This window comes from Lacerta agilis, chromosome 1, assembly GCF_009819535.1.
Source record: "Lacerta agilis isolate rLacAgi1 chromosome 1, rLacAgi1.pri, whole genome shotgun sequence".
NCBI lineage: Eukaryota > Metazoa > Chordata > Lepidosauria > Squamata > Lacertidae > Lacerta > Lacerta agilis.
This window is the reverse complement of record NC_046312.1, coordinates 78,592,829-78,618,816: the sequence shown is the minus strand read 5'-3', so window position 1 is coordinate 78,618,816 and position 25,988 is coordinate 78,592,829. Positions and strand designations below refer to the sequence as shown.

Sequence of the window (25,988 nt, the reverse complement as noted above, 5' to 3'; positions counted from 1 at the left end):
CAGCATTATTATTTATATTATTCTTATTACTCTTACAAGTTTTATTGAATGATAACAAAACCACCTCATGGAAACAGAGCAAGCGATCTCCTTGCAGTGTCCCCTCTTAGGCCAGTGCAGCCGCTGGATGGAGTTAGCTTTCTTATGGCAGAGTAGGGTGCCATCCCAATGGGCCTTTGGCTGGAAGAACTCATAGGAAGTCTTGTATGGCAGTAGTGGACCCCTCTCCTCCCATTGTGCCATTGCTACACTGTGAATCCAAACAAATCAGTGCTGAGGCCACCTTCAGCTGGAGGGCTGCTTTGCTCTGGTATCTCTCTCTCCCTCCCTCCCTCTCTCTCCCTCTCTCCCTCCCTCTCTCTCTCCCTCTCTCTCTCGTTCTTTCTACATAAGGAGTCTGATGGAAAGGCTAAAGCAGGAGGTATTAATGGTGCTCCTTGTGATGCTCTGCGCTGCTGAGCCAGCACATTGGGCACCGATACCACTTTCCCAGAGTTTAGTACATGTTTCAGGTTCGCTCCCTTAGCCTGTGGTCATTCCCAAGCTTCTTCCCCCTGGGGGAGACCAGGGTGCAGCCATTGTGCATAAAGTAGTAGTGAGAGTGTGGCCAGTAAATGTTGACTTGGTGCACTGAAACCCAGAGCGAGTCCTCGGCTCCTGCCTCTCAGGCCTTCAGCTGGTGCCACTGTGCCACAGCCTGCCGGGGGTGTGAAATCATATCCTTCCAGTGCTTCACTTCGCCTGGGCCACTCTTCCATGACAGGTAGATCTAGGGGGGATGAGGAAACAAATCACACAGGTCAGAAAACAGGAAGAGTGACCTTCGTTCAAGACTTGTCTCCAATGAATGGAAACCTCCTGGCTGCAACTCCTCCATCAAATGCTGGTTCCACTTGACCCTCTGGTCCTTTATTTTCCCGTCCCCCCTTTTTGGTTTCCCCTCAGCCCTTTTAAAGCTTTACCAGTCGCAACTTCCCCTACCTCCACTTCAACCCTCATTCTTCCCACAACCTCCACATTCCTCCCATGTCTGTCTTCCACATTTATCTTTGTTCAGCCTGCTCATTTACATCACACCCAATCCCTCCAACCTTAAGGGTTAAACTTGAGCAAGCATTTTTTTAAAAAATGTGTCTGTGGCCCATTCATATATAAATTGGGCGTGCATGTCAAATTTTTTTTTTTACATCATCAAGGATGTATAGGGAAGGAGACCTGAACCCAGCAAGCACCTAACCATCTTAAGACCTGTCACTGCAGCTCCTAGCCCAGCTCCAGTGTTGGAAGTAAGCCAGGTAGAGGGGAACGCGTCTGGGGCGATGGACTGTGGGGAGGTAAGACTGGGAAGGTTTCAGCTGACATTAACATTAGACCAGGGGTCAGCAAACTTTTTCAGCAGGGGGCCGGTCCACTGGCCCTCAGACCTTGTGGGGGGCCGGACTATATTTTGGAAAAAAATAATGAATGAATTCCTATGCCCCACAAATAACCCAGAGATGCATTTTAAATAAAAGCACACATTCTACTCATGTAGAAACATCAGACAGGCCCCACAAATAATCCAGAGATGTATTTTAAATAAAAGGACACATTCTACTCATGTAAAAACATGCTGATTCCTGGACAGTCCACAGGCTGGATTGAGAAGGCGATTGGGCCTTATCTGGCCCCCGGGTCTTAGTTTGGGGACCCCTGCATTAGACCCTCACATATTGCTTTCTACATGAGCAAAAAGTCTTGGGCTGGCTCTGAAGCCAGTGCTCCAGCGCCTACACATTACTCCCTTAGCACTGCTCTCTTTTCTCCACAGCTGTCACTATTGCTAGGAACAGGAGCTGCCCCACACTAAACAACCAGATGATCCCTCTAGCCCTGGATTGCCACTGGTCACTGTTGGTGGTTCTCAGGCCTGCTACTTGGTAGCCTTTCCATTACTGGTGCTACCGTACTAGAGACTGAATCCGAGGCCTTTGAAGTGCCTGAGAATGAAGGCTGAGAGAATGAAGGCATGCAAGGTACAAGGAACTGGGTGCTCAGAGGGCTGTAAAAGAAGACTTAACACAGGGGTGGGGTTACCTGTAACCTTCCAGATGTTCTTAGACTACAGCTCCCATCATTGGTCATGCTGGTTGGGGCTAATGGGAGTCCAACAGCCTTTGGAGGGCCACAGGTTTCCCCACCCCATACCTATTGGTAGGACCACAGAGAACTGATGGGGAACCCCTGTTCAGAAGGCCAGACAGATACTTCTGATATCCACTGGGTTTAAGGAGTGGCTTGATTGATTGACTGACTGACCAAACTGGTAGGCCATCCCCTCCTCACATGCTCTCTATGGGAAAGCCACAACAATGTAAAACTCAGCAATAAAATATAATTTAAAATCTCGATCTGTTTAATATATCGCTCAATACACAGCCAAGTATATATTGGGTACAAAATGGCTCATTCAGGGGGGGAAACCAATGAAAGTTTTTGCTAGCCAAAACTCAGAAGGGAGGGTGTTCCTTGGGATGCTCTTGCTAAGGAAGCCCTCTGGTGAGCCCACATGGCAGTGCCCTCAAAGCCTGGGCAGGATTATATGGGGAGAGATGCCCCTTTGAATATCCAGGCCCTATGCCATTTAGGGCTTTAACGGTAAAAGGACCCCTGATCATTAGGTCCAGTCGTGTCCGACTCTGGGGTTGCGGCGCTCATCTCACGTTACTGTCCGAGGGAGCCGGCATACAGCTTCCGGGTCATGTGGCCAGCATGACAAACCGCTTCTGGCGAACCAGAGCAGCACACGGAAACACCGTTTACCTTCCCGCCGGAGCGGTACCTATTTATCTATTTGCACTTAGACATGCTTTCGAACTGCTAGGTGAGCAGGAGCAGGGGCTGAGCAACGGGTGCTCACCCTGTTGCGGGGATTTGAACCGCCAACCTTCTGATCAGGAAGCCCTAGGCTCTGTGGTTTAACCCACAGCACCACCTGTGTCCCTATATTTAGGGCTTTGGACCTCAGTATTAGCAGCTGGAATTTCACCCAGTGACAAACAGGCAGCCTGTTCAGATCCTTGAGAACCAGGGTAATATGGCCTCGTGCAGATCTGTCAGTTAGCATTCCAGCTGCTGCATTCTGCACTACCTGCCCTCTCTGGACCATCCTCAAGGACCATCCCCATACATAGCGCATTGCAATAATCCAGCTGGGAGGCTACTAATGCATGGGTAGCTGTAACCAGGCTATCCATGTCCAGAAATGGCCGTAGCTTGTTTTTAATAATGTTAACCTCCGGTGACACATTTCAGATAACAGTACAATCCACCTGACTGCGTAATGTAACCCAAGCAGCTACTGAATAGAAAAGCCCCCGTATTCCAACTTGGGCATGAGGTTTCCTGCAGAGAGAGTCATCTCCAGCCACTGACTCCCACTAAACTGCCTTGGGCTTTGCATCTGCCAGTGCGAAACTAACAGCACAGCCCTGTTTGATGGAGCTTTTCACCCACACCAGCTGCCACCCTTCATTCCTCTTCTGCTGAACAAATGTGTTGGAGGTGTCAAAATTAGTTATGTGGCAATGCAAACAAGTGTTAATCCCTCTGTGCAGCTCTGGTTATTTTTATCCCCTAGCTTTCTATATTGCTTCTATGGAGGATGCATGTGTCAGCTTCTCCCCCGCAATGACAGCGAAGACTTGTCTTCCAGATCCACTAATGGAGCCTCCTGACTCTCACTCAAAAGAAATGTGACTTCATAACTTGATTGGAGGTTGTACAATAATGGCAATTATTCAATCACTCCTTATTATCACGTTGCTGCAGCAGAGGTTGAGGAGGGTGAGTAATTCTGAACTTTGGTCTGCAGTTGACTGAAATTTCTTGGCAAGTTCTCTTCCAGCTGGTTCCATATTTCAGGGGTTGGGAACCCTTTTGACCCCTGTGGGCCAGCTTTGACAGGTGGGCAGGACAAATTAGGATGTCAAATGGGTTGCCCCTCCCATTTGTCTAAGTCCCTTGTGCAGTGTTTTCCAAGTGTCCGATAGTCAGCTGGATGCCAGGTGCTTGGGAATTGCAGCACGGGGCACCTTACCAGCAAAGTGTTGAGTGTAAGGCTGGCAAAGTTGTTTTCTGCAGAAATTAGCTGTCTGATTGAGCTCCCCACAGGACTACATCCCCATAAGACCTCAGGAGTGGGGCAAGTACCGGGTATATGAGGCCTCAGGGCCAAATTGGGACCTGTGCTGGGTCAGATTTGGCCTGTCAACTGGAGGTTCTCCACCCCTGATGCTTTCGCTTGGTGCTGTATTCCATTTTGTGAGCAATTGACTACGTGATCTGTATAAACACCGCTTTCCTCTCTCCCGCAAGAAAGACAAGTAAGATGAAACTTTAATATCTATACTGCTGTGACCCCATCAGGTTCTGAGCTAAGCTTCTGCCTCCTCTCCTCTCTCCGCAGCGGCAATGTTTAGATTTCATATATATTTATATGTGCATGGGCATATCTATCTAGGCAGGGGGCATGAAGGTTATACGTTTTTGAAAAACACCTTATTTTCAGTATGTTAATCATTAGTAATTTACTATTGTCCTTTGAGATTTCTCAGGCATTCTAAATCATGGCAGCGTAAGTTGGAGGAGAACTATGCACACCATTGATTTTCTTCTTACTGCGGATAAAGCTCTCCAAACAGGAACAATCCATAAAAATTATGAATGGGTGGCAAGCTATTCTGCAGCATGGGCCCTGAGCAGAAAAAGTGGCTGCTTTTATTCCTCAGGAAACTGAAGCACCAGGGCCCTGTTGTGGAGTTACCTGGAGAACCTATGGAAAATCTGGTCGCTGAACGGGAGACTTCTGAATTCTGAGAGATCTGGCTGAGCTTGCTTTTGCTAAACAATTTTGCTGTGTTAACATTCGCATCCTCTTGATGCTGGGTTCACATTATGCTGATTTTAATTTAATACACGTTGCTTGTTTTAATACAGTGCTGCATTAGGGAATAATTGACTCTGCAGTGCACACACATAATAACAAGATCACTGCATCAATTTGTCATCATTATATTAATGGGAGTAGAATTATATATATTTAATGTAAATCAGATTTGGAACTGATTAATTTCTTTTAAAGTGCTGTGCATAATATTGCACTTCTAAATAAACGACCAGATCGCCAGCTGGCATGAATTTGTATTTCATATTCCCTAAGAATAATTGAGCTAAACTGATATTCACCAAGGAAAAGCCAAATCACAAAGAACTGACCAAGCTGAATGAATCAGTGCAGAATGACATCTGGTAAAGCAGTATGATGTGTAGTTTTCTAGTTGCTTCTCCAGACATCCAGCATGAAACTCACCCCATATTTACTGTGCCTTAGTACAATTTTGTTTGTTATTATGATATGTATTTCTGTGTTTTTATATTGTAAACCATCATGGGATCCTTGGATGAAGGGTGGTGCAGAGATTTAATTAATAATAATAATAACAACAACAACTAACTACAACTAACTACAACTAACTAATAATTACAACAAGAAATTTAATTAATAATAGTAACAAATAACAACTAACTCACTACAACTAACAACAACCAACCAACTAACTAACTAACTAACTAACTAACTAACTAACTAATAACAATAATAACAACAAGAAATTTAATTAATAATAATAAGAACTAATAACTGTTAAAGGAGACTGAGGCATGACAAGGCATGTGTGGGGTTATTTGGGTGGGTGGCAAAGGAATTACATAATGGTTTCACTGTGTGCCAAATTCTGCATGGATCCACTCAAGACTGGCAAAGTGAAGCGGCTGCCTCAGGTAACAGATTTTCTAGTGTGGGGAAGTGGCACCAATATGTTGGAGGGTGGACCTGTGTTTGTCATGTGACCTGCCCCTGCACCCGCTAAGCTAGCTTGCTATTCTCTGGCTCATGTAAGATGCTGTTCACATCACCAGTGTGGAAGTAAGATACAACTGCCAGCCAAGTCAGCTTCTGAATATGAAATGGTGAAACACCAAATTTTATTTCACCTCAGGTAGAAATTTTCTCAAGCTGGCCTTGGATCCACTCAGTCCACTTTCTCAACAAATCCATTTGAAGCAAAGACACAACCCGAGGCCTTTCAATGGCACCACAGTGCACAACTCCAAAACAGGGTACTGATCTGGAACTTATCAGAAGGGCTCATTGAAGACTGGGTTTGGGCACTGCTTGATCAGGGCAACAATGGATTGTTTTTAAGTCTGATTCGGGCCTAAATTCTACCCCAACATCCAACAGAATTGTGTGATAAGCCTAACTACAAGCTGACAAGAAATTTGTGAGCAGAATCATTGTTCACTGGTGGAACACATGCACCGCATGTTCAAGGTCCGAATTTCTACCCAAACACCTCAGGGAGCTGGTAATGTGAAATACCTCTTCCCGAGACCCTGGATACCTGTTGCCAATCAGCCAACAGAGGGTGTGATGGGCTGAGTTAGCATAAGGCAGCTTAAGCTGTTCAGTGTGAGCCCATGCATATAAGAGAAGCAGGCCCAGAATTATGCACACAGCTCCAGCAAAGCCTTCAACTGAGTAAGAATGGTAAGATTACCAGACCCAAGCCATTATGCATCCCCGTTCATCTCTCTCTTCCAGAAGTTTCATTATAAGAGCTGTTTCACTACTGCCAAAATACTACAGTGCTCTGCAATTATCCAAGAATTTCATTTCACACCTCACTATAAATAGTGTTTCATTAGATTCAAGTTTATCCTAAGCAAGTTCTGTACCCCAGAGGGATGAGGATAGCAGAAATGTTTTGAAGGAAAGAAAGATTGTGTATACGCCATAGAACTTATTTCCCGTGTTAGTCTAATTGTTAACTCTGTTGGCATACATTTGGAACTCAGTGGTTAAGGTGGAGGCCAGCTGCATCTTGAAAGTACCAAGTTAGAACATTTCCCCAAATTTAGGCTGCAATCCTATGCACACTTGCTTGGGAATGTGAACCATTCAAATCACTGGGACATGTATAGGACTGCACTATTAGAAGATATGTTAAGCTAGAACTGAATGCTCAGCAGAATAAACTTTTGTGCAACAGTACAATTAGAAAGACCTCTGTTGAAGAAGAAACGGATGCACAGACACAGGGTCAGTTCCAGATTTACATTAATCTGGTACCACCAATCTACTTGCATTTGAGTATTTGCCAGGGTGGTGGCAGCTATTATGGATGAAGCCCACATGGGAACCTTCGTTCATTTAGTTTTTCCTTAAAACACATAGGAGCAAACTGAGGCCCACTTTGGTCCCCTGGAGACCTTCAATGCAGCTGGAGCCCAAGCCACTCCCCACATGCAAATTGCCATGCATATTCTGCATGTAAATTGCATTTCCCCCCCTCCACCGCCTGCTAAACAATATGCTTCAGCTTTTTGACAGGATAGGGAAGCATGATTGTGGGGAAGGTGGATTACATGGTCATTCCCATGTGCTGTCCTCTCCATGTAAACTGCACCATGTAAACTGCACCTCAAGATCATCCTGAAACTCCTTATCTGGATAATACTGACGTACAAGGCAGATCACCTGTGTTGTGATTTATGTTGGCTGTAAACAAGTCAGAGAACCTGCACAGGAATTATGCAACAAATTATACATATTCATACTCTGGAATTTAACTGATGCTATACTCTGAGGGGGTAGACAAGAGGACCTGGCTTCTTTATGCAGAATCAGGGAGCAGCTAATTCAGAACTGTCAGGAGTTCAGCTTTATTTATTTTCTGAAAGTACATTTATAGGTCTCATTATCATCATACAATCTATTATTTATAAATTGCATGAAAGATCTAGAAATTGTACAAGTTAAAAAGAAATAAGGAACCTTCCCCTGAAAAGGAGTTGATGCCAGAGAAAGAGCCTGCTGCTGCTGCTGCTGCTTCCAAGGCCTAAAGGACAATATTTCCTCTTTACACATCCCTCCCCTGTGATCTCCAATCACTATTTTATCCCAGCACCCTACATTACTCTCCTTTCCGGTAAAAATCCTGCGACCCTTGCAACATTTGCCACAGGAATAAATCTTGCAAAGTAGATACATGACAATGTATTCAATTTGCATAATTTATCATAATCACAGCATCTTGCCTGGATCCATCAATCTATTCTGGATACAAGAGGTCAAATGCATACAGCGAACAACTCTGCCTAGGAAAGCGGTGGGGGTGGGGAGAGGCAGCACCAAAAGGGAAAAAGAAAAAAGAAAGAGAGAGAGAGAGCAGCTTCGTCTTGATGATAATTTGGGCAGTTTATTTTGAAAAGACTGAAGTCAGGTTTTTTTAATTGAAAAAAGGGCCCAACAGGTTTCAAAATAAATTCATTATCAGGAAGTGCTTTGTGGTTTTCCCCCTTCTTTTTCATGGGGCTTTCTCTCACAGACTCTTCTGTGAAGCTGTGCCTTGCAAAAAGAACCCTGTCCAGAAGAGTTTTCTCATTCATTTCAAAGAAAGGAGATGATCTGTATGTTTATTCATTTATCTAGGGGGACCAGCTCTTTCCAGTGAAATGAGAATGGGGCAGCTTGTGAGACAAGGCAGATCGCTTCTGAGCACTCACAAAGGTCAGGAGCAAGGCATTTTAGTTTTCTGACTACTGATTTGGGGTTTTGAGTTCAGACCTTTAGATCCAGCCGAGATTGTGCTGATGATGTATCCACCTATATACTTAGGTGTTTCTTTCTCAATACTTCATAAAGAACTTGCTATTCCAAGGTAACGTAGCTGAAATCCTTGACGGAAGAAAACCAGTGGTAATGAAACCATAGCACCGCCAAAATCATACTGGCAGAAACACATTGATTGATCAGCCACTGTGTTTCACATTCCAGTTTCAAAAGTCAAAGTGAATGTTAGACAAACATCTGTCAGGCACAGTTTAAATACAGTTGGGCTTGCTTTGGGGTAAATTGCATGCCACACACAAAGGCATATAATCGAGTCCCCTATTTTATTTTATTTTTCAAAATGAAAAGCCCCCTCAGGAGGCTGCAATTTAGAGCAAAGAAGCGGTGATGGAGTAGGAGGAGAGTACTTTGCTTTTTCTCTGCTGGCCAGATATTATAAGTTTGAGGGGGGCTAGGCTCTCCTAAAATATCAGAATTCTGTAAAACTTTAGAATTTAAGCAAACCCCTAAATTTCAGAATCTAGTGGAGACTGGAGTTTAAATCAATTTTACCATGTCTAATAATTTTACCTGGTGGAAGAATCATCAAGAGGTAATCATGGGAATGGCCGAGTTATTAACCCATTTAAGAAGGTCATTAACGGAGACTCTCTGGGCCAGAAAGAAAATGGGGAAAGCCCCTCCCTAAGGTGAAAAGATAGTTAGCAGAGACTAAAGGTCAGAGTTTAAGGAGGGGCAGAATTGCTGAGGGTGATGAGGTAAGCAAACAGGGAAAAAGTGTCAGTTTTGCAAGCCAGAGATGGTGGGGGCAGAGTACGAGGCAGGCAGTCTGTTTTATGCTACAGAGAGGGTCAGACACGATATTTGGGGTCTCTTGGAATCGGAAGCTGTAGCAATGAGAGGAACAGGACCCTCTTGGGATGTAAATGCTCTGCACTCTCTCCACGTAGACGCAAGTTGTACATATGTGTAAATAAGCCATATACTGTATCCTAAAGATACCACAGACTCCGCTGTGGTTTCCCAAAGGAAACACTGATCCTGGTAAGTGTGCCTGGTACCCCTGGAATCTCTCACTTCTTGGAAATTGAGGTGGTGTAACAATATTTTCATGTGGAGCAGACCTGCCCACTGACTATTACAAAACCACTTCTGGCCCCAGCAATCTGCACTTGTATGAAATCACCAGTTTTTCCTAGAATAGTTGAAGCTTAAAGCAAGCGAGAGGCATCTCCCTCCTTGCCACAACTCTCTACCCCAACAGTTACCTCTCTGCCCACATTTCTCATTATTTCTTCACCTGCAACTTTCACTCCTCTAAGTCTACCACTTTTAGCAACCTGAAAGCCTCCTGCTTTATTAAATGACTATGGCAATTATCCTCTGATGAACTTAATAGGCTATATCCAAAGCAGCACTACATGAACGTTCTGTCAGCACAAGAATTTCTGTTTGTGCAGAGGAGCATTATCCCTCTCTTCCTTTTCCTCCCCCACCCAAATTTATTTTAGGGGTTCCTTCAACCTCAGAGAAGATGGGGAGGGCACAGGATGTGTGCGGGGAGAGAAGAAAGGAGGAAAATATGGTTGCGCAAGGATGTGCTGATGGAATGAGTACATTGGACACAACATGCTGCCTAGAACTCTCTCCTAGAACTATGTGGTGCCAATACCTTCTCCCTCCCTCCCTCTCTAGTGTGCAAGGCCTTTGGCTTAATGCTCATCCCCAACAGAAATGAAGCCTCAGTAGGTGTTAGCTACATTTGCTCACATTCATCCTTTATTCCTCTTGACTTTCTCATCTCCTTCCTCCTCTTTACGTACCCCACATTGTTAGCATTAAGATTATATGCTCCTTGGAGGAAGGGACATGTCTTCTTTAGCTAATGCTTTTGCCAATGCTACTATGCACTATGTTGTGCAGTTTACTGGTGCGGCCTAATTAATAGTACTACTAACAAGACATCTGCACTTATGGGTATCACAGAAGAGGAACCGTGAGGAATGTGAAACTTAAATCCAGATGGGCAAACATGCTCCCCACCCTTGTGGTTTGTACTGATTTCTTATTTCTGTTGACTTTACTAAATGGTTTGAGAACATAGTAGATCCGGGGGGCAGGGGGGGATTTCAATATTCCCTTTCAAGTTTCATTTTTAATCTACTTATATGGACAAATCTGTGAAGAAATAAATACAGGAACAGAAACAAGCTCCAGTCACTGGTGGCCCTCCATACACAGCTGTGTGTGGAACAACCTCCCTGTCCACTGACCTGCTGCCTAGATTCACCCGACCCCACCTGGAAAGGCCTTGTCCTGGGCTCTGGGAGCTCCTCAACTGGGAGGACAACTCACCTTTCCAATGACATCATTCCGGCTGAGCCTGTCCTTATCCATGACAGTGATGATAATGGTTGTTTCCCTCAGCTTCTCTGTGGGGATGTCGAAGATGAAGGACTCATTAAAGACTGGGTTCAGGCACCGCTTCATCACTACCGTCTTCTTCTTCTCCACCCGTTTGTCTTTGTACATCAGCCACACCTTCACGTAGGGGTCTGGCACAGGAAAAAGAGGATACCATCACTGGGACATAATTTACTGTGGAGGGGAGGTGGAGTTGTAGAGGTACCCAGAAGGAGCACCCCAGTACCCAGATGTTATAAAACTGGGTAGCAATGGATCATTTGTCACTTTTTGTTCCAAAGAAGCACCTACATCAGTTACAAAAATACAGGGTTCAGTTTTATTTACATGGAAAGGTTCCAGCTGTTTACTTGCCTTCCACATGGAAAATGAGCCACTTATTAAATTACATGCCCCAGTCTAAACTGCCCTGTAGTTAATGTTCTTTCCAAACCATTTATGCCAGTTTATTCAAGTAATCCACCCAGTTATTTCTGTCAATGGCCACTTACAATCAGCTTCCCAATTCTTATGCAAAATGGGCAATATGCTGTCCTCGGTTCTATGATTGAGGCTTCAAATACCAGCCAATACTGGTGTTTTGCGGTCTCTTGGTAGCCAGCAGAGCCATGTCAGTCTGTTACAGCCAGCAGCTTTACAGCTGGTGGCAACACTTTCTAGTTTGCTTGCTTTTACAACCAGCTCTTCAGGCTGAGAAGTTTATTCTTAACCGGAGTTCCCACCATTCCTTAACCATCACATTCCAGCGCAGCACTGCTTATGGGATGTTTAAAAAACAAGGTCAAACATTCAGGCTTTCTGCTTCCAGAGCTTTCCAGGACAGAGAGCCTACCTCCTCGCTAGTAAATGGAAGTCGTAAACTTCATTCTTCTCAATGCAGAAGAGAGAATAATCAAGCAAGCTTTTGCTGCTCATTAGGTACGGTGTAATGAGATAGTCTTACATATGAGATATTTAGTCTGCAGAAGTGAGATAAAATCTAAGAGCAATCAAACATAATTCAATCACAGTACCTTGTGATAACATTTTATTACATTGCACAGGGTTACACTTTTGTGGAGGTATCCCACCCTAGAATCTTTATGGTGAAGGGCGAACTAAAAAAATGTAGAAGAAATCAAGAAAGTAATATGTTTATATTCCTCCCATTACAAGCTGCAAAAAGGATGAAAGCAGCTTGTCCTTCTGGTGCAGACCATAATAAGGGAAATCTCAATCCCATTATAGAACACAGAAACTTCTAGAGTTTCTAGTAGTTTTTAAACCTAATGGTATGTGCACTGCTATTCTGATGTATTTGCTCTTCCAAGGCTGTCTTTATGCCCACTGTAAGGAAAATATTTGCCAGATTTCCAAATAAACTTTACTTTTTGTACACTGGCCAGGACTTAACAAAGCCATATGCATGCCTGAAGGGGACCTATCTGTATGGCTGGGGGGCAGGGAAGTCAGATGCAAAAGTGAGCAAAGCAATGAATACAATTTTTACTTTTGTACAGTATAGTAGTTTCTGCACTTACTCGCACACCCCTATCATTCGTACATCCATCCAAGCAAGAGGCATCATTAAAGATCAAGGGCACATTCCAGCCAGGCAAAAACTCTCAAGGAAGGGTATATAGGAGGACTGGCCTGAGGTGAGGTGGTGGCATTGAGAGAGTCCCAAGGGCCAGACAAGAGAGCCCTGGAGGGTCACATTCAGGCCCCAAATTACCAACCCACTGCAGCTGTTAGCACTAATATTCCACAATTCTTTTCTCATTGAGTTCTCAGAGAGCCTCCCACCCGTGCCCTGGTCAGGCCCAGACCTGCTTAGCTTCAGCAAGGTGGCTCCATCACATGTCCTAAGAGCACACAAAAGATGAAGGACTTTTCTGTTTAACATATAAAAATGAAACTGAAATGTGGTTGCCCTTTTTCAGCATCAGGCAGAAACTGTCTCTTCAGTAGCACGCTCTGTTATTTCCATTGTAGGATCAAGGCTCACTTAAAAGTATACCTCAGCTTAAGAACCACAGCTCTATAAATCTTCTAGCATTGATCAGAAGAAATTCAATGAAGATATTCATCTGCACATTGTCTTGGTTTTTTGTCAAGTAGGCTATGCTACTTTCTCTACCCAGGAGGTGAGGCAGGTCAGATTGAAGGCATTTGTTCTTTCACTCTCTGTCAGCTGGGGATGATGGGCATAACACATGACAGGCTCTTTTGGGAGGAGACCCCAAGCAAGCAAGCAAACAAACAACACCTGAAAATCAAATAGCTTCTGATTCTCGCCAGGTTTACTTGGAACCAGTAAGTGCACAGAACTTCTAAAGAAAATGGTCACTGGTGGTTTGCTTCAAGTCTTTTACCAAAAGTGTTGTCCCAGCTACTTTTTGGGACCCCAATACGAATACAAGCATATAATAGTGATTTAGATAAGATACACTCAAGTTTCTTGAGACGTATCTTGGGGCTCCCAAGTTCAATCAAGAATGAGATGATGTGTGCAGAACTAGGTATACACACGATGGAATATTGGATGTGGCCTAGCACTATAAAATGCTGGTTGCGTTGCCATTTTTGTTGCCAACCTTCGAGTCTGCTTTCTGACTCACATAAGGACTCTTATAAATCCAGAGGGTTCCAATTCTTACATAGCAAAATTAGGTCTGTTGGTATTGACTTGGAACTCTTGTATGATTCAGGTGAGCAATATATTTATCGCAATATTCAAACCAGATTAGGGGTCAATGAAATACAAAGCATTGAATCAGCTGCAAATAAAATTTGCTCCCCCAAGTTCTAGGGATTGAATACAACAGACAACAGGGGCACTTATATTTCAGAATTAATAAATCCAGTCCAACGCAGGGCCTTTATGTTAGCCCGACTGAACATTTCCCCCTCAGCTTTTGTCAAGGGCAGATATTTAAACATCCCCAGAAACAATAGACATTGTGGATGTAATTTGAATGTACCAGGCTATATGGATGTTTTGTGATGGCCCATATTTGTAATGCCCATAGCTGTCAACCTTTCCCTTTTCTGTGGGAAATTCCCTTATTATAGCATTGGGAAAGAGCAGGGAGGGTTGACAGCTATGGTAATGCCTAATAAAGGTTTGGCAAAGTAAGTAAGAGCTTTAAATCTAAGACTATTTGCCACTGCATAAGAAGAGCTGCTACGGAAACCCATACCTGATGTTCCCCCGATGTCCATGGCTTTAAGATTCCGAGCTTTGATAATGTTCACAACAATGGAGTTAGCTGAAGGGTTGTAGCAAAGTGACAGGAGAAGCTCTCCTCGGCTTCCCTGCAGAGAAGAGTTAGCAGAGATAGAGGAATTATTATGTAACATCGCACATCCCTGATTCCCCACTGTAAACTCTGAGCAGAAATCACCCCAACACTGTTCAAGATCTAGCCAGCTTTCCTCATTCCGCATGGAATTAGGAATCATATATGGCCAGCCCCCAATGCATGCATGCACTGAGCCAACCTTGGATATTCTGGATCAGCCCTCTGTTTCAAAACAAAGCAAGGATCTTACACTCCCATCACTGCAGGGCTTTAGTTCTTTCCAGAATGTCTGCATCTGGGTCAAGTCCACTTTGTTGAGGGGAATGGACACCTCCCCAATGGGATCGTTACGACTGAACCGATCATAATCCAGAACTTGTAGATAGAGCACTCGCTGAACCACTTTCTCATACGGGAAACCTGCCAAAAGCAAAAGGAGTGGATGAAAAGCTGAGAGATGACATGCAGGCAACCACAGTAAAGGGAGCCCCAACGTTAAGCCTAGATGCAAGTGAAAACGGTTATTCTGCTGCATGCGCAGGTCTTTTCCACATTAGTTAGCATCTATCACTGTATTCAGGTTGCCAATGGAGAAGGGGTCATGACTGGCCCAGGCCATACATGGGTGAAGGAACCCAAGCTTCTGGGCAATCTTACAGCCTTGAATAACATTTGTGGGTATTTCAGATGAGTGAGTAGTAATCCAACTTCATCAATCAAACCTAATGCTTCAGGGAACTGGCTGGCTGCTATAAGGGCCAGGAAGGAATCCCAGCCCTTATCCATCACTGCACTTAGATCACTAGTGAAGGCTTTTGGCCTCTCTATGGTAACGTAAGGCTCTGGTCATTCCCCTGAGGTTGAGTAATAAATGTGATGGACTAAGGGCATGATCTGATTTGGCAGGAAGCAAGACAGTAGATAAAGCAGAAGAATGATATGTTATGTGGCACAAACTGGACCCATGGAATAGATAGACCATGGTATGACTTGATGCCAAACTTGACAGATCACAATTTTCTTTGGGGTATGTCTGCATCCTCTCATTCTTGTGTGATCTTAAAACAGTGCAAAGAACTGGTGTAGTCTGAAAGTCATCATTTGTGAAAATTACTGTTTGCTTAGAACTGCTTCCTGGTTTATTTGTGTGAAAGAGGGCACCTTAAAGATGCATTGAGGAGAAAAAAATGACTTGCAATGCCCCTCATCCCAGGCATTTTCATACTACCTGAAAGGAGTGCACCCACAAGATGCTTTCATGTCAAAAATCACATGCAGGGAGGATTTATAACTGTATTTACTCTTGCAGAAAAGAAGAATTTTAGGCTGCTCCCACAGTCTGGGGCATGTCCATGTCCCATTCATACATAGCCACAGGTATAATCTCTCCCACATTATAATTTTTGGGAAAGGAGCATAGTTTCAGATGCATATCCATGAGTAAAATGCAACATGGGAAGTGACACTGATCTGGTATCACTGTAAGGTAAAGGTAAAGGGACCCCTGACCATTAGGTCCAGTCGTGTCTGACTCTGGGGTTGCGGCACTCATCTCGTGTTACTGGCCAAGGGAGCCGGCCTACAGCTTCCGGGTCATGTGGCCAGCATGACAAAGCCGCTTCTGGTGAACCAGAGCAGCGCACGGAAACACCATTTATCTTCCCGCCAGAGTGGTACCTATTTATCTACTTGCACTTTGACGTGCTTTCGAACTGCTAGGTGGGGAGGAGCTGGGACCGAGCAACGGGAGCTCACCCCATCGCAGAGATTCAAACCGCCGACCTTCTGATCAGCGAGCCCTAGGCTCTGTGGTTTAACCCACAGCGCCACCCGCATCCCTTGGTATCACTGTAGATGGTGCCTATTCCCAGAATATGTACCCAGCTTCATATTACCAGTGGTGATGCCTTCATGTGATGGCGTTTGGAGGATACTCTTTATATAGACTACCCTGACCAAGTGGAGAGTCTTCATGTCAGTACTGTATTCTTGGTAGCCTCTGTGACATGAGTGTGAAGACTCTCTGCATAATGAGTGGCTTTCAAATGTAACAGTCTTTATGTGCAGCTGCAGACGTGCTGAAGTATTTCTAGCCCATTATGTGAAGTGTGATAACTGACCCCAGCTGTTTGCAGGAAAAGACTGGCGCTAGATTAAAAGAGTTAGTGCTCTGTTATCCTCCTTTCCTGTTTAGCTACAAATACTGTATTCTGCACAACTGCATTTTTGCTCTATGTCACCACTAACATCGCTTGCCCTGGAAATCAGAAATTGAAGGAAAACATGACCACACGTAACAGGAACAGAACTGAGGTATGCGGCAGATTTGTTAAGTAACTTGCCCGAAGCCAGAGCAAATTCTTGGCCTCCATAACCAGCACCCTAAACCTAGACAATTTTACGTACCTTCAAAGAGAAAGGTCTCATTCCAATGTGGGTTTAAATTCTTCCTTTTCACTTTTGTCTCCAGCTTATTTTTTTTGTCTGGTAGGAGGTAAATTTTGACGAAAGGGTCACTTGTGCCACTGAAATCCTTGGCTGGTAGCTCTTGAGCTTTCAATATTTTGACAGTTAGGGTGGATTCCTGGAAATTGTAGCCAACGCTAAACTGGATCCGGCCCAGGTTTTCTCGGCTGGCACTGTCATGTCCCTCATCATCCTCAGACCCAGGGGAGAGCTGTAGTGCAAAAGAAAACAGAATGAGGCAGCCATGAGAGTCTGGAACAGAAGGAGGCTCACTGTCTGCATCTGGACATTTTTGAACACGAGAAACCCACAGGGATTTTCCAAGCCAGGTCCAGATTAAATCTAGGTAACTGGTGTGAATTTTTCATGGTTTATGTATTACCTGTAAAGGATTTATGTTCAATTACTGCTAGAGAACGTTTTCCTTTACAATCCACTTCATCTTAGCCAGTGACTCTGATGAGGGAAAAGAATCTCTGCGCCTCTTTCCCTTCAGAGAGCTTGAGGCCTTTTCAAACTGTCTGCTGTCCTCAGGTGAGAAACGGCACTTGAAAAATCATTTATCCAATGTAAGTGAGCATTTGAAGGGAAAGGGCTTTGGGAAATTACCACAGGGAGAGATTGGTGGGGGGGGGGAAGAGATATTGTTAGCACAAGGTCTATTTAATCACAGGCCTAACTAGAAGTGTGCCTGAGGGGGAGGAAATATGCATTCTACTGAAAACAGCAGTATATTCTGCTCCTCATTAGTGGAGGGTTCAGCCCCCCATCTTGGAAATACTTCAACACACTGCCATCGGCCATGGCTCCAGCCTCCTTGTTATGCATCTCACCTTCCAGCTTCTACATTGTCCATGCCTTCATGTAAGTCTCCCCCCACCCCACCCCCACCCCCGCCTCTGGCTGCTGAGTCAGGAACTTGCCTGTCTCACCTTCTCTATTTTATGAAGGAGGCTGTAGAGCTTCCCCTTTCTCAAAGGCCCATATATTGGAAGTGTGGCTGGGAAATGCCACATCTACATGTTTATGTGCTATGGCCTGTCATTAAAAAAAAAAAAAACAAGCAGCTTGCAGCACCGCTGCTACAATTTCAGCTGCTGCTTGCACAGTCTGCTCCTTCCTTCATTTCTTAAGAGGCATGTGAGCTTTGGTCCTCTAGCAGCTCTTTCCCACTCAGTCCACGCTCTTGGCATTCTGTTTTATTGCTAACATTAATTAAGCTTTTCTCAATGTAATAACTTAATTGCATTTAGGCCCTCAGGTCAGTCAGTGGTTACATGGAGGCTTTATTCCCACTTTGGCCTTGCATTGGAATCTATAACTTTCTCCCGTTCAAGATGAAAAGCTTTCTTGCAGCTCAGCATGCAAAGAGGTAGAAGGGGTTTGACAACTGCCCGATAAAGAAATGTTCCAGATACAGCAAATGAAGGCACAAGGCGTCAACATTCCAATTAGCCTCACAAATAGTCAATTTAAACAAACAGAAAGTCGGAAATATGGTGGTGAACAAACATAGCTCTGACCTGCCTTCCTGCATATAGTCCAAATAAACAAATGTAGGCACAATGAGCTGATCCCTTAAAATACATGCAACTTTCCTGAATGAGCCAGGAACTGTTGCCCTCCTCTGTTTTTCCAGACTTCATTGCTGCCAATTCTTTAGCAACAAAATGCATATGCACCAACCTATGGATGTTGGATATTCGCCAACATATCCAGTGTGGACAGACAAATAACTATTAAGGCATTTTCAGAGAGGGAATACTATAATACAGGAGCAATAGCAGAAAATGCCTGTTTGGGGATCACTGTCCTATGATATTTTTCAGTATGTGGTACCATGAATAGAATTTCCCTAGACAATCTACAGTAAGTGACCTTACAGGTCCATACAAGGGCAGGTGGTCCTGAGCTTGGTCAGAGCTTTATATGTTAACAACAAAACCTTGAATGTGGCCTGGTAGGTGATTGCCAGCCAGTGGAGTTCTCTCAGCGCATGTGTAATATGCATGGCTGGGGAAACTCAGCCAGATGGGCGGGGTACAAATAATAAATTATAGTGTGCACCTCCACTCAGCAACCTGGCTGCAGCATTTTGCATCAATAGCAACTTCCAGACCAATCCCAAGGGAAGCAAGTATTGAGGTTTGCAACTATTTTACAGATGAGAAAATGATTTGCAGAATAAAACCAAATAGCAAGGTCACTTGTGGCAGGATTACTTTATTTATTACTCAATAGAAGACCTCTATGTGGTTAATTTGAATTCTGTACCAAGCTGAGTCCTCAATTCTGGATGCTGCAGCACATAGATTCCTAGCCCTTATTAACAGAATAGCTTCAGCCTGTATTATTAATTCACTACGACCCAATATGAGAGTTCCAGAAGTATTCATTAGTTTACACCTGTCTCTCTCTCTCCCCCCTCCCGTTGATGTGAACTGTTTTGGGGGGCAATTTTGTCTGAAAAACAGGATAAAATAAATATAGGTAATTCTTCCCTCCAGTCTGGCTCCACAATGCTCCGGCACAAGAGACCTGGAATCCAAAGGTCTGCAATAAGATGTTGGAACAGGAGAGGATTTGATTCTCTAATACTTTATGTTTGCTCGGTTTAACTAAGGGCACGTTGAAAGTTACAACATCTTTGGAAGATTGGAATCCACAGTACACAGGGAAACTAAATGTCTGTGTTCACTCCCACAACAAGGTCAATGATTTCCAATTTTAAATCTCACCCCCTTTTGGCAGCTTGCCCTGAATCTTTTCACGTCTCTGAAAGACTTTAAGAAATCTTCAGCTACTATTGTTTTCAAAGGCTCCTGAATGAATGTGTACTATCCAAAGGCAAGCAAAAGCACACCCCTGAAGATAGTGTAGAAACTTCTATTGGTGCAGAAGTTGAGAGCATATGACACTGATTCTGCACCAACCACCAGCGCATTTCCAGGCCCAGTTCAAAGTTCCCTACATAAAAAGGCGCTTAAAGCTTCAGCAATGGCGGGAAATACTCAGAAGGGATAGACTGCTGCCTAATCAATTAGATGTTTGGAGACGATGGAGTATGAGTAGATAGGGCAAATACACACCATCTCCCGTGGTGTGGCTGGCTGGGACTGCTGGCAAATGCAGAGGGTTGTCCTGAGGAGCCCCTTGCGGTAGGAAATAAGGAATCATTAGACTTGCCTGCAATCTGTGGCATACTATTTTGTTTTAGTGTTTCAAGGAGGAACAGCTTCCCTCCATTACAATGGGAGGAAGAAAAATGAAAGATAGCAAAGGCTAGAAAGCCACCTAACAGTTACCTCATTCAACCCACAGTTTACCAGCTTCCACACGAGAATATAATGGGGGACTTTGTCAAAAGCCTTACTGAAATCAAGATACACTATGTCCATAGCATTTCCCTGATCCACCAAGTTTGTAATTCCATCTAAAGAAGAAATCAGATTGGTCTGGCATGACTTATTTTTGAGAAACCCATGCTGGGTCTTAGTAATCACAGCATCCTTTTCCTAAATGCTCACAGACTGACTGTTGAATTAGATGTTCCAGGAATGCTTTCCCATCTACAGGATTTTGCAGTGCCATTAGAGGTTTGAAAGAACTTCACACTGTCTATCAACAGCTATGCTGCTGTAAATCAATAGTAGCACTCCAGAGGAGTTAAGTCAGCTTCTTGAGAAAAACTGCAAGCTCCGTAGGTTCCAAAAATGGCGGAGCCTGTGAACAAACGTTACATCAATATTGACTGAAGAAACCATTTATATGAAGCATACAGTAGCAAAAGTGGCCAGGAGCTCAGGTCCAAAATATATGTCACAGATGTAATGTGATGGAGTTTTTTTTTCAAATGAAGTGATACAACACCACCACATATTTCTCCACTTCACATTCCACTTCATTAGCTGCCACTTATGGGGAAGGGGGTGGGAAGTACAGACTTGTAATGTCACATGCATTCTCCCCAATATATATGACAGGGGTGCCTATCACCCATCTTCCTGCAATGTGTACTTTGGGCTGAAGAGAGGGAAAGAAGCTGAGGAGCTGCCTGATTATCGAGCTCTAGCAGATTTCCTCAAGGACATACACGTGGTCTGAATTAAGGAGAAAACGCATATATAGTTAGCAGTGACAACCCCTGTTAGGCTTGCACATTTCACACCTTTCCTAAAGCAGAAGCCCTTTTGAAATTAACCTTTCAAAATGGTCTCAGCCAGAGGGCAAATGGGACAATCACTTGCTACACTGAGGAAGACCTCAGATCTGAAGGTGTTTGGGGACTATTCTCCTATTGGTTTTCATTGGTGTTCTGTTATTCCATGTACTTTGCCCTATCAGGTCTCTAGGCTCCTCAGGTGATTACTTTGTCTTCTCTCCGGAGAACACATCATGATAGGATAGCAGGAAGCTGAATCTTTTACACATCTCTCTCATTTTAAGGGAATAAATAATCTCTCTTGGATTTCTTCCCCCAGGGTTTTGGTGCATTCCAGGGAGCTGTCAGGAAGGATTAAGCTTCCTGCCATCCCTGATATCTCTCAAATGGCTCCTGGCTCTGATCCACGTGCTTGCTTCAGCAGGATTGGGGAGGGTCAATTTGATAAATTCTTCCTGACAGCCTGCCTGTCACGTTACCGAAGCCACTTCCTCCAGAGCCAGGATGACTGTATGGATTATCTCTCACCCAGTGCAACAGTTCTTGGGACCCTGAGATCTTTGTATCTCCTGTGGATGAGCATGGGAGGACCTTGGAAAAGAAACGAGGCCACAAGAGCAAAGTTAGGGGGACTCTAACTTTGGGGGACAAGAGGGAAGTAGGAATGATGGGTGGTCATTAGATTCCTGGAAGGGCTGCTGATTACTCAGGAGGCAGAAGATCTTATCCCAGAGTCTTAATAATAAAAAAGGAGATTCATGGATCACAAGGAGCAAAGACTCCTGGATCCACTTTCTTATTAGATACTCAGATGCATCAGCTTCAATCTAGAGGGACAGCAGGGGGTACAGAGAACCACTCCCTTCAGAAAACCTGCTTAACTCATTTTCTAACCTTATCTTCCACCCTCTTTTTGAGATGCTGAATAGTTATCAAACCATGACCTGCACTTTTAGAGAGACTTTACATGGACAGTCTACTCAACAATCCACTCAAGAGGCAAAACAAATATCAGAATACAGAATGAATACAGATGTACAGATCAGTGTGTGCAAATTTATCATCTGATGTGACAGGGATTAATCATGCATGTAAATTGCGCAGAAGACAGGAAATGGACTATAAATGCAATAAAAAATAAGGCATTAAGAAGTGGAAGAAATGGAGGGAGCATCAAAGATGCTCCTTGCCTGTGGTGCCATTTACTGTATGACTGGCCCTGCCATCATCATCATCATCATCATCATCATCATCATCATCATTAGATTTATATTCTACCCTTTTCCCTGACAGGGACTCAAGTCAGCTTGCTGCTAAAACAGAAACCGCTAAAAAACATAGGAAAAAAGCAGTCATTAAAAAAAGACACACACACACACACACACACACACACACAAATACATCTATTAAAACAAACAGATCATTACAATAAAAACATCACAGCACCAGCCCTTTCCTTAAAAACAGTTCCCCAAAGCCTGTTGGGACAAGATAGTTTTCACCTGCCAGCAGTAAAACAAGGAGGCCATTAACTTTGGCTTCCACAGGGCTGTCAGGTTCAGACTCAGACAGACAGACCTGCAGCTTGAGAGCTCCAAGGCAGAGAAGGAACTCTGACCACCAGCTGGTAGGGAGCAGTGGTTGTGGTCTGGCTTGGCCATGGCAGGTTGGGTCAACCTCCTAGCTTTGGTGTGTACAGGCCTCGACAAAGGTTTATCTCTTTGCTTAAAGCTCATTTGCCATTGTTGGAGAAATGAGAACATTTGTATGCATTTGAAGGAATTATTTCATGCAAATGGCCTAACATTTTTAATGCCTTCTGCATTATGTGCAATATGGAAGGTGTGTTGTTCCATATTTGCTCCAAGGAAAAGGAATACTGGCTCTCGCAGAACACCTGGGCGTGAAGGTAGTGGTGTGGTATGTTATGCTCAGGCCGTGTTAGACTATGAATGTGTCAAATCCACGATAACGTCTCTGTTTTTATCTTGGAGGCTACGGAGTTGTGAAAGGGGGGAGGCAAGGAAGGGCCAATGCCTCCTTTTGCCCTTCCCCAGTAATGCCTGACATAAATTTGCTTAGGGCATGGAAATCTGCATGATTACATTTTTATCCAAGGAGCTCAAGTTGGCCTACATGGTTCTCCTTCCCATTTTATCTCCACAACTTCCCTGTGAGGTAGGTTAGGCTAAGAGACAATGATTGGCCCAAGGTCACCCAGTGAGCTTCACAGCTGATTGAGGATTTGAATCCTGGTTTCCCAGGCTCTACTCTAACCACCAAGCTGCTCCAGCTCTAATTTACTCAAGATGATCTTTCTGGCTACAGGAGCTAAGATTTTAAAGTGCAGAACCCCATCACCTGCTGTATATATAAATGGCAGTTTCTCTCCTGGTGATAATCATGTTTGAAATCTATTAGTGAAGGATCAAATGCATGGTCCCATCTCCCCCATGTCCATAGAGCACAAAGAGAATAAAAGAAAGGGGGGAAACATTTCCCATCTTTCTGCTGCAACTACTTGAGACAAGTTGTTGAGCTGGATACTGTGTTATGTGAACAACACCTCTTGTGAGATTCACTACAAAGCCAAACTGAATTGTGTTGTGCATTGTTTAGCACTGGTACTCTGTGTGCTCCTGACAGTGGAGCCTGGAACATTACCATCTACAACGACTTGAATAATATGAAGATTAAGGATAGAGTGGAAAAAGGAGACAGAGGGCAAGGAGATAAGAATTATATTAACAGGAATGACATTCTGCAGATTGTAAGATGATATGCCCAGGGAAGAGTCACTCATTCTATACAAAACAGGGGTCAAAGTTCTTGGAAAGAGGCTGGCTTCAAGAGAAGTGCATCAGGGATTCTGAGGAATTACAGAGGATACTAACAAACACGACAATCTGCACATCTCTTGGTGACAATGAAAGTGAATGCGTACCTGCAAGATCCCTCACCATGCAGCCCTGTTTATCTGAAGACAATTTGGAAACTTTAGCTAATCTACGATAAACGATGCCTTATGAGGAACAGCTTAGGGAGCTGGGTATGTTTAGCTTGGAGAAGAGAAGGTTGAGGGGTGATATGATAGTCATGTTCAAATATATAAAAGGATGTCATATGGAGGAGGGAGAAAGGTTGTTTTCTGCTGCTCCAGAGAAGTGGACACGGGGCAATGGATTCAAACTACAATAAAGAAGATTCCACCTAAACATTAGGAAGAACTTCCTGACAGTAAGAGCTGTTTGACAGTGGAATTTGCTGCCAAGGAGTGTGGTGGAGTCTCCTTCTGTGGAGGTCTTTAAGCGGAGGCTTGACAGCCATCTGTCAGGAATGCTTTGATGGTGTTTCCTGCTTGGCAGGGGGCTGGACTGGATGGCCCTTGTGGTCTCTTCCAACTCTATGATTCTATGAGGGGGAAACCGAATTACTGTTTGCTCCGACCAAGTGCTAAAGAGTGGTTTTTCCCAGGGGAAGGCAGCAGGACAACAGGAAGTGTGGATAAGACCTTAAATCAGTGGCTTTCAAGCAGTGTGCTGTGGCACCCTGGGGTGCCTTGAATGATGGTCAGGGGTGCCACGGGCAACACCGGCCTCTGTCCCTCTTCCCTTCCCTTCTGACGCCTCTCACATCTCTGCCTCCCAAAGGCTTGCACAGCTGTTCATTACAGCAGCACTGGCTACAAGCCCTGCAGGCGAATGGTGCCTCTGGGAGGCATCTCTCTTAGGGGAGGGGGACCAGCTCAGAGACCGGGGCAGCAGAACCAGCTGCCCGGAGGACTCCCAAGGAGAGGGAAGAGGAGAGGAGGCTGAGGGAAGACTCCACAAGGGTGGGTGTTTGAAAAAGGGTGAGATGCTGCCCGCTCTGCAGGCAAGGGGTGACATAACTGGGCTCCTGAGCCGCACAGGGGTGCCTCAGAAAGAAGGTAGTTGGTCAAGGGAGACATGGACTCAAAAAGATTGAAAACCTTTGCCCTAAATGACTTCTTCTCATACTGAACTCCCAGCCCCCTTGCCAGCATTAACTCAATATGTTCTGTGCTGGGAGCCTTCCCTGTTACAAGTGAGGTTGGCACCTTCTGAGTGTGGTGCTTTTTTGTTGTGGCATCCCATCTATGTCATGCTCACCCCCATGAGGTCCATGGGAAGATTGTCTTCATAACGTAGATTAAGGCATTTTTATGGCATTGGGTCTTTGGGGAGTGTATGTGTGTATGTTAGCATTCAGGGCTGCTCCAGATGTCCTTTTTTGATTGCTGATGACCTGTTTTTTCAGCACTCATCCTTATTTGATTGCAAAAGCATTTGTGGTGGTTAGAGTAGATCTGGTCTTTACTGAGCATTCATTCTGATTTTTTTACAGGGTGGTTATACAACAGTGAGCATTCATCCTGATCTGCTTGTGGGGTGTTCCTGTTAATCCCTGGGTCATTCAGTACTTTTAAATGCACTTCCCCTTCACTTCCCAGATGGGAAAAAGTCCAGGTTTTTAAAAGAAGCAGATTTGTTGCACTAGGGCAGAAGAGAACTTCAATCTGCTTGAATTGCACCAACCTAAAGTATTGGTATGGGCTTGAATCCCTCCCACAAAATTTTGAGCCTGGAGGCATCCTTAGATATGTGTTTTATTATTTTAGTGGTTTATATATTGCTTGAGAACAAGGGTGGGGAAGCCACACTCCGAGCACAAGGCTCCCAAAGCTGCTCTTTGTAATGTTTCCTTTGTAAGAGCCCTGCTAGTTCAGGCCAAAGTCCAATCTGGTCCAGTGTCCTGTATTCACACTGGGCAGCCAGATGCCTGTGGAAAGCCTGCAAGCAGGACCTGAGGGCAACAGCACTCTCCCCACTTCTGATTCCCAGCATTCAGAGGCATGCTGCCTCCGCCCATGGAGGTAGAACTCAGCCATCGATAGCCTTATCTTCCTTTAGGGCTGCATCACATTTTACAAAATTCCTACGGGCAAGAATCCTGTGTA

General features: G+C 44.4%; 1 protein-coding gene across 6 annotated transcripts in view; it reads right to left on the bottom strand.

Moving 5' to 3' along the window:
- Positions 1–351: 351 nt before the first annotated feature.
- The window catches only part of SYT7 (synaptotagmin 7), a 212,876-nt gene continuing 187,239 nt past the window's right edge, over positions 352–25,988 (bottom strand). For 4 of the 6 annotated variants that reach the window (XM_033157118.1, XM_033157075.1, XM_033157083.1 and 1 more), the window contains 5 exons: positions 16,789–17,059; positions 14,633–14,802; positions 14,281–14,395; positions 11,030–11,229; positions 352–769 (listed from right to left, as the gene is read on the bottom strand). In XM_033157118.1, coding sequence (XP_033013009.1) covers positions 665–769; positions 11,030–11,229; positions 14,281–14,395; positions 14,633–14,802; positions 16,789–17,059 — 861 coding nt within the window. In that variant the 3' untranslated portion in view covers positions 352–664. The remainder of the gene's footprint in view (positions 770–11,029; positions 11,230–14,280; positions 14,396–14,632; positions 14,803–16,788; positions 17,060–25,988) is intronic. The other 2 variants (XM_033157099.1, XM_033157108.1) reach the window with 1 other exon arrangement.